This window comes from Mastigoproctus giganteus, chromosome 12 (assembly GCF_048544385.1).
Source record: "Mastigoproctus giganteus isolate SK-2022 chromosome 12, ASM4854438v1, whole genome shotgun sequence".
Taxonomy (NCBI): Eukaryota; Metazoa; Arthropoda; class Arachnida; order Uropygi; family Thelyphonidae; genus Mastigoproctus; species Mastigoproctus giganteus.
Genome location: NC_143586.1, coordinates 22,940,384 through 22,950,222, shown reverse-complemented (window position 1 = coordinate 22,950,222; position 9,839 = coordinate 22,940,384). Strand labels below are relative to the sequence as shown.

Genomic DNA, 9,839 nt, shown 5'->3' with positions numbered 1-9,839 from the left:
TCTATTCTAAAGGTTTGCCTGATTTGTGAATAAAGATCCAGTGTTTCCGGAAGGAAAATATAAAGCAACACTAGATGAGACCGCGTAATAATGTAAAAATAAAAAATAAAAATAAAATAAATAAAAGTCTTAAAAATACCTCCCATCTTAATCGAATATATATCTCAAATTTGCCGGGCAACGGAAATCGAACCTGGACTTTTTTGTTTTGTTTCACAAGGCGTTAAGACAGCAGGGACGGTTTACACTTTTAGTACCAGCGAGTGCATTCCAGTTTGATGTTCTGTTCCCAATAATGCAATGTTTCAGAGTCCAAATAATTTGGAACCAATATATTTGTGAAGTATTTCGAATGAACAACCGATTTACAACTCTGTTGTGAATGATTTATAGATTGTACATAGCGACCATAGAAAAATAAAAAGAAGAAAATCATGAACAGAACTGACAACTTTGATTTCTGACGATCATGCGTCAGCACATTCTCCCTTGCACCACCCCTTACTGTGTCAGAGAGGAAACTTCAGCTCGGTGATGAAAGGTGGCGTTATTCCAGTACTACTGACTGCTTATCGGACACACCCGAAGAGTGATAATTCGTCCCTTTAGTGACCGATTATGATTAGTGATGGCCTACGTGCGTGTTGGCACCGGTGGAAGACCTTATGTGGAAATAGACGGTGGGAGGAGCTGATAGAGGGGGGGGTTTGGGGGATCTTCGGCTTCTTTCCCACATTGGCGTTTCTTAGGTCACTCTCAAGATTCAGTTTGGGAGTTCGCAGGGCGCCAGCATGGCAAGTGTGATCGGCGACAGGGCGAAGCATCCGGTTCGAAATCATGCCTATTGTGGCAAAAAGTTTTTGTACTCCGAAGCTCACGAGACGACGGGGCACCCCTGCCGAGAGATTACAGAAGACTGTCGGCGCGGTCGCGTCTGTGGCTTATTTCCTGTGCACTTCGCCGACGGACAAAGCGGAGACTGTCCTTAGAAGCTCCAATATGTCAAAGCACTCAGATTTCAGCTAATTACTGCTATTCTTCTAAGTGGTATCGACGACAACCCCACTGACGACCCGTGCTGTTCTGACAAGTACCTATAAAAGCCACAACTTTTCTATCTCCTCCATTTCTCACTCGTACCTGGCTGTCGGAACTGCTTCTGAGAGGGGAAGTGTTGAAAAAGATTCCATTTGTCATCGAAGTGTCCATTAACACCTGAGAGAAGACAAATAGCATTATTTGCAGAGGCCTTTGGCGATTTGGTAAGTCATTCTGATTGTTCTACAGTGGAGTTTATTTGTGCACGCAGACACCGTTTTTCATTTTATTTATTAATTATTTTTCCCCATTGAGCTTTTCGTGACACATCAGTCGCGAAACATTGAACCTTTTTTGACTACTGGACCCAAAACAAATAAATTGCTGAAGGTTGTGAACTGCCCTGGGTCTCGTAGCCAGCACAAGAAGAGTTCTTTACCACTAATTAAGCATTTTTCGAAATAGAAGTTAATTTTTGTTATCAACATTTATATATTTATGTTCACATTTCATAATTAAATACGAAAATCCAACAACTGTTACAAGACAATATTTGAGTACTGAAAACGAATATCCTTAAAAAAATCAAAAAATAAAATTTGTTTGTGGCACATACTAGTTTAAAATTCGGAGCAGGGGAAGCATAACAGTTAGGGCTGCCGACATAGCCGCAGGCCGTTTGTGGCCCATCCGTTCACTTTATTTTATTTTCACCCATACATAATTAAACACATTATATTCTACATTTATTATTACAAATTTAAACCACTGGCATCACAATGGAATCTCTTCCACCAATGTCTTTAATATTGGCAGGAACCTTTTCGGAGACTGCCCATCATGGCATTTGCATCCGTTATGAGATCAGTAGTTTGTCTTCAAGAAAATCACAGCATAAAATGTAGATTCACAGAATCACGCTTTGACCCTACATCAAAAACAACTTTGCAAGACCAAAGACATGCAGCGTACCAGAGGAAATCAATATAAAGTGTTTCGAACTGTCATTTATCTTGCTGTGGGGACAATAAAATCTAAATATGCAAAGATCACTGAAGACGTTTACTGAGGATTCAAATGTGTCAAACAACAAAATTTCAAATTCCAAACAAACCAAAACAAGAGTTGAACTATCGATATATACCAGTCTCAAAAGTACTTGGGGAGTCTTCCGATTTCGGGATATTTTTTCTCATATAGTGCATATAATTCTGTAATTAACGAGGCGATAATTAAACATTAACATTCGTAGTTAAAAAATGGCAGAGAGCGCAAGTGAGTAAAAGTTGAGAGAAACACGTGAAGTCCTGAAAAAAGTAAGAAAAAATGTTTTTACTATTTTTTTTTCCTGTTTTTGAAGCCATCAGAGGATTATTAAACCATTATTATTTTTTTCTTCTCATTAATGATCTGCGAGTATCTTTCTGGGGTCGAAAAACACTTCAAGGAATAGCTCGCTCATCTATCAACGGATCTTTGGCACTAAACGCGCGAAACTGCTCCCAAAACTTTCATTCGCTTAATATTTATATGAACATGAATCTTCGTATGTACTTCTCTATCTTTTACAAGCACTATCATAACAGATTAGTGTGTACCTAGCAATAAATCACTGAGAGATTGCATGAAGGACGAACATTCTAACGACGAAGGGCCTGTCATCAGTCGGTATGTTAAAAGTCATATAACATTTCAAGCAGTTTCGGGTTTAATGGCTGTGGTAACCCGAGATTATTTCTATCAATTGATGGCAGTACACAAAAAGAAACCCGATGGTGAATGCTTAATATGTCAAATCATATTCTAAAAATAATTCCCACAAGCTATGCTAACACTTATACACAGTTGGTAGGGAGTGGCTCAATAAATGATTCTATTCGCGTAAAAAGAGGACCACCAACTCCCCAGTGAGGATGCCGACGTATACTGTGGTTGGCCTGTCAAGTGTCTGTTTCCTCATCTTACAGATATTAGATAACTCGAGATGACTGATCGCATTACAGGATGAATAAAATGTCTTGACCCCAACATCTGATAAATGCATCCCTCCCCTTTCCTACTCCGACCTAGACCTACTTACTGCGGCCACCCTACACTTTCTATAGCGCACCACAGCAAACATTTAGTCAGATCAGTAATTCAACACAGGTCCATTGTTCAATGCAGTCTGAGGTGAATGACGTCATCTGTAGTAATTAACGTACATCATTTAAAATAACTTACGCAGTGCCATCTTGAACTACTGCTGTTTTTAAAGCCAGAAAAGTTTTTATACTGATCATAGTCTAGACACATTTTGTTTATGCTAAGGGATGGTTATATAGCCTTAAAGATGTTATCAATGGATTCTCTTCAAGTGGGATTAGTATTTGACAAGGGAGAAGAGACCTGAATGCTCCAATAAATGCTCTTCCTCTTTCTATAAAGGTAAGATACGGTGACCACCGAAAGAATGTATATCCTTTGCATTGATATGCTGTACGAGTCAATTCAGTGGTATACGGCCTATGTGGTAAAAGGGCTGTTTCACAGACCAGTTCGAAACGAATTTTTTAAAAATTATAAAAAAAAAGGCCTTAAAAGAATAAGGTCAGTTGAAAACAATCCACTCCAACTCAGAATTACAGTTTAGAGATGATCCCGACAATTACCTTGACATCTTTTCTTGTCATTAATGACTGCAAGACGTTTGATGTTAAGGGTCGCTGCGTGGTCCTTAGTGCAGGGGAGGTAAAAATTTCTAAACGGCCCACTTTAAAAACCAGAATTCGCCCGCGAATATCCGTCGTAGCAGTTGTCCCGACTTCGGCGGCACAGACAGTAGATGCAGATCTTAATTTTTTTTCAGCACCCAGCTTGGTCTTTCAAGTGTGGCTCTCGTGGGTAGCACAGCTGGTATAATCATCATATTCCCCACACAGGATGGAGAAGACTTGAAGTTCGAATCCTGTCATTGAAGCAAGGAATTTTTATGGGTGTTTTTCACAACATGGCTGAATTAGTTGGTCTCAGGAGAGGGTAGCATAGTTTTTTTCTCCCGGAGACTAGGTTTCTCGTCCAGCAAACAGCAAATCGACCACAAAACACACGAAATTTACAGACGTAATGTATACGGCGCAATATAGCCCAAGTTCCTGATGCACCTAAAACCCTACAACTTTCACGAGTGAAAATTGTTGAATTAGCAACCAACGGCGTTGGAGGAATCTAATTTTCAGGTATTCTACGTGTGGAAGAAAGGAGAGCGTGTGGTCAAAAGCAACAGCCAGATCGGTGAGTTGTCGGACAGGAGAGATTGGGGTCTTCCTAACATAGGTTGCACCATTGGTGTATTGTATTTAAGTGACAAAGTCAGGTGTTTCGACTTAACAGGATCGATACAGAGACCGAATCCACGCATGCAGGCCTTCAAATCATTGTTCACTACCATCAACTCTCCCCCTACCCAGCAGGGTTGATGGTAGTGAACAATTTTATATCATCAGCAAAGGTGATGATACCATTACCTTCAGAAAACGCACAGGAACAGCTGAGAAAAGGATGCCGGCGGAAACCCACCTTGCTATAGTTGTCCTGATATAGCTCCGATACCATCCCAAACTCAGTTCTGTTCTCAAGAACTGTCTGAATAACTACAGTCCCTCTCCGCTAATGAGGTAATACTCACGTAGTATGCTTGTTAACACGTGAACGGGTATGGCATCAAATGCTGCCTGGATGTTGATATGTATAACTGAGAATGGTATTGAGTTGCTGTTTTGCAGAGGAGCCAAGAAAAAGAATATTTCTTAACATTCAAATATGAACTGCATGACGAGCCGTTTTAAATAGTAACTTATAATAATTACAGTGAACAAATTTTTAAAAAAGTTTTATTTATATTCATTACTTTCTTTAAACTATGGACATGCTGATTATGAATCTGACAGTTTCAATTAAATAAATATACTACTCTATAACCAATGTTTATTATTATAGTTCTAAATTACAAGAGAACACATCCTTTTATCAAAGGAAGAGTATAATAAATTAATACTAAATAAATCCATAAATCAACTAAAATATTATAGCTGGTGCCAATTAAAATAACTAGGACACGTTAATCAAAAATAAACATTACATTTGAACATTTTCTTTTTTCATTCAACTCGAATTAAGTATCAGATACTGACCCATCGTGCTCGTACTCCACCTTCTCTGATACCACTTTTTCACTGCTTGAATGTCCCGATAGAAACCTTACGCTCTTCACTCAGGTCACCCAAAATTTGATCTCAAAAAGTCGACAGCAAGTGAAACTGCAGTTTAGGAACATTCTACACACCCAGGCTTTCATTCAATCAAAATTTCGACCACTTTTGAAAACTAAAAATCCATGAATTACAAGCTTAAATGTCTCTTAAGCATTCTTTTCAACAACAATCATGATGTTTTACAACTCATAAGATGCCGACATCTGCGTAATATGTCCCAAGTCACCTTGTCTATTCTAAGCTTTGACAAATTGCTTAACTAATCGTGATGGCGACAATAGAAAGAAAAGTGGGTTGCCTTTTTCCCTGTGAGTAGATGCCTTTCAGCTAGGATTCAACGTGTTTTACCATTTTAGATGAGATATGAAGAAAACTACATCGGATTTGTTAATTCTCAGTTCCTTGATCTACTTGTGACTGATTATGGCAACTTACAGAATCTCTTCAGAATTTTTTGAAATAACGAAATTCGTCTTATTCATCAGATGAAGTCTTCCACTTCCGAAATCTCTTCTGTGGCAGGACTAGGAACTTAAAAACCTTCACTGCTTTGGGAAATATGGCGTGTTCCTTAGCACACGCTGAAATGTTCAGTGCACAGAAGTAACAGTTGTTCTTACTGAGCGTTTTCTATTTGCTTGCAAATATCGTTTATTAAATTTCATGGAAAAACGTGACAAATAACAACCCTCCCTTCTCCCTCTGGAAAGAAGAGGGGAGGACAGCAAACACGACAGCATAAATCTTGGTATTTCTCATCCCCCCTCTCTCTCCCTCCTCCAGCAACCCATTAGTTAAGTTATCAGAAACACGGTCTTGTCCATTAAAATTAGAAAACTGTCTCCGGTGCCTTAAACTGTTTATTAATTTCTTAATTAACCGGTAAATTAATTTAGGCTTTAATTAAGTATTCATTTACATATGAATAGACTTAATTAATTCCTGAAGTAGTTTCTGAAAACTGAATTACACCAACATATCAGTTAATTTATCCATTTTTTAAAGCCTAGTATGACTTAGTAAAAATATGACACACTCTAATTACAGTAAATTGTGTCACTACGAAATATGCATATATTTCGGCCTCTAAAAGTGATCAACGGTTAGCCCGAAATTCATTTCAAACGTGTACACTGAAATATCAGAACACGAAGAGAGCTAACAGAGTTTCGGAAGGGTTGTTGTTGTAAATAGGGTTTTTAGAAGCATCAGCAACTAAGGCCATATTGCTCCATATATACTGTCTGCAAATTGCGTATTCGGTGGCCGATGTTCTGATTGCTGGATGAAAAACTAGAGTTTGGGAGGGGAAAAAACCATGCGACTCTCGCCTGAGCGCGACTAATTCAGCCACGTTGTGAAAAAGAACCATAAAAACTCCTCACGTCATGGACGGAATTTGAACCCAGGTCTTTTCCACCCCGTGTAGGGAGGACAGCGATTCTACCAACTATGTTATCCACGAGGGCTTTCGGAAGGGAAATACAGTAGTTGTATATCATGTAGGGAAAATAGAAAATGCCTGTGTATACAGTTGCACCCTGAGTACGGGATTTGCTGGCATCCACTGGTATGGCCCACCCGCCGGTGGATGCGGGACTTTGTGCTATAGCACAGACTATTGGAACAGGCCCGGCTCTACATGACGTCGAACGTCATGTAGAGCCAATTGGCTGTCCAGGTGGTCCAGGGACAGCTGTTCCCTGGTGGCAAAATGGCCTGACATGGATAACACATACTACAGTATTGTAGTGTGTGTTAATACTATGTCAGGCCCATTGTACAGAGATTATTCCCTCACAGAGACATTAGGTGGAAACAGGCACATGCCTGGGGGCCGCCATAAACAGGGAACATACACATGTGTATACAGTTACTCAGGCATTGAATATTCTTAGTCGACAATTGGCAACATGTTGAATAAAGAGAAGTCCGGAGGTAACACTAAAATACAGGGGCTGATACACCTTTAGAGACCAGGTTACCTTATCTTATTAATTTACATAAACCTTACATAATCTAAGTTTAGGGGCAATGAGCGACCAGGGCAAATTTATATCTGTTTCCCCTACTTGCAGGTACCAACACACCACGATTTTGACGGAACAGCTGCAACCCATAAACGTGTATTTGCAAAAACAAATGTGTGGTTTCGGGATGTTTATTTTAGTATGCTGCCCTCTACAGTAATGCCCTGGATAATTCTACCCGACATTGTGGCAGCTTTATGGAATCAGTTTACAGACACGATATACTGAAGCCTTATTTCTTTAAATGCTTTAGTTATTTTAATCATGTCTGTATATGAGATTTTCTTCGCAGGTGATATTCATCAAGTTATAAACTATTCTAACAGTTTTATACAGTACGATAAATAATTCATTTCTGCTAGTTTTAATATCCTTTTTTAACATTACTGTATTCATCGGATCGTATAGCCATTTTATTCCAGTTTTATAAAGTGTTCGAATAGTTTGTTTATTCCTTAAGTGCTTCAGTGTTTATTGTATTGTTTAATGCAATACAATAAACACTGAAAAAGGGAGTTTATTAGTAAGCTGGTGACAGAACATTAATATTGCAATGTATTGTTCTTGTTACTCATTGAGATATAAGTTCAATTTTTTTGAATAAATTTTTGCTAATTTTCGAAAATGATACGTAGACAATCTGTAACTGGAATTATTTTTTGTTTGTTTCTTAGGACATGGCTGTAACGACCTCTCTGGCTGTAATTTTGGCGATATTTTGCACTACATTTACCTGTGCAACTCATAACTTTCTTCCTGAAGAAGGAGACGCTATAGATTCTGGTGGGGTTGCTGAGCTAGCAAGGCTGCCCAGGTCTAGAGGCTCCAGGTTACAACTCTTAAACACTCGCTTCATGAAGAAACCAAGGAAAAAACATCTTGACCCGGAATTCTTAAGGGAACTTCTAGGAAATTACTTTGACAGTGAATGGATGTCTGTAGATCAGCCGGTGCCTTCAAAGGATGGAGGACAAGCCAGTGTCCAGTGGGGAGGGTGGGCATATCAAGACTTACAAACAGAACTTCGGCAAATAAACTTAACTGCAGAGCTGGAGGAAGTCGGAGCCAAATGGCTAGTAGAGGATCCTCAACAATTAGCTTTAATCGAGAAGTGGTTAATCAGAAGAGCTTCTTGTCCTGTTCGTTTTCTTTGGGAGGATATTGGTGCCCTCTTTTGGCCCAGGTGGATCAAACGAGGGGAATGCGTTGATCGCATGGGTACATGCTCTTGGCCTCCAGGAAAACACTGTGTCCCATCTGGTACCGTTACCTTGCACGTATTACGCTGGTACTGTCGTCCTGCTGGTAGTCGAGGTCGTGGTAGAAGAAACCGGGAGAGATCGCAAGCTAGACGGGAATGGAAAAAGCTTACAGAAGGTGAAACAACGAAGAATGATCTAAAGTGTCAGTGGATTCGTGTTCCTTATCCAGTCACAAGTGAGTGTGTCTGCACTTGCTAAATGACACGGCAAGACACTAGCTATCATCCCTATCGGTATCTATGGGCTTCCATTTAACTGATAAATGAAACCAAAATTGAATTGAGCTATGCAAGAATTAATAAGAATACAAATCCAGAAAACCAGATACTACACGCCTAACCTGACCAGTTTTATATAAGCCACACTTATTATAAACAATAAAATATAAAATTATACATTTAGTATTTAGGAAATACCGAAAATATAATATATTAATATAATGAAGTGGTTTCAGCTAATTTTTAGGATAAATTCCAGTGATTATACAGCCAACGGAAATGGGGGGGAGGAGGAAAGTCAGACACCGCCCAGCGCCTCCTTCGTTCATGCATGGTAAACTCATTAGAGTACAATTGATTTACATATTCTCGGTATAAATTTCTAGCTTTTAACTACCACTTAGTCTTAAAATACAAAGGAAATCTCTTTAAGAATGCACATTATAAACCGGTGAAATTTTTAATGGTTTTTAAGATTTTTCTATTATTTTTTGCTTTTTTATACGCAATTAAATTAACATTTCCACCAGCTGAGAGCCTGGAGTTCTTATTTGTGGTGTTAGTTAGGCCTAAGAGTAAGTGCATAATATTAACTATCAGAAGAAAATTAGATACTGTTATTAAATTATATTAGTAGCTATAATTATACAAAAGCAACTGAATTTACTGAGAAGCAAATATTGTAAAGTAACTTACCAGCTTTACTTTATATATTTCTGCAGACAATATAATAACACATCCGAAACAAGCTTTTATGACTTTCACTGTTGCAATTACGCCACCTGGTTACATTTATAATTTTTGAAATATTTTAATTTTAAATATTTAATATTTAAAATAATCACAAATGAGATAATTTATTTAAAACAATCACAAATGAGATAATTTATTTAAAAAGATAATCAACTCTGTGAATTAAGAGGTGAGTTATTTTTGTAAAGAATTTTTATCTCATGTATATAATTAATATAAGTTTTAATTTCAACCAAGTGTTATTGGTATTAAATATTATATGCTTCAGGAAGTATAAGAAGTCTA

At 38.3% G+C, this 9,839-nt stretch overlaps 1 protein-coding gene across 1 annotated transcript; it reads left to right on the top strand.

Moving 5' to 3' along the window:
* Positions 1 to 785: 785 nt before the first annotated feature.
* LOC150076777 (noggin-like) lies at positions 786 to 9,388 on the top strand. Its single transcript, XM_090385999.1, has 2 exons — positions 786 to 1,262; positions 7,996 to 9,388. The coding sequence occupies exon 2, from the start codon at positions 7,999 to 8,001 to the stop codon at positions 8,779 to 8,781; it is 783 nt and encodes a 260-aa protein (XP_090242125.1). The 5' UTR covers positions 786 to 1,262; positions 7,996 to 7,998; the 3' UTR covers positions 8,782 to 9,388.
* The last annotated feature ends 451 nt before the right edge of the window (positions 9,389 to 9,839 follow it).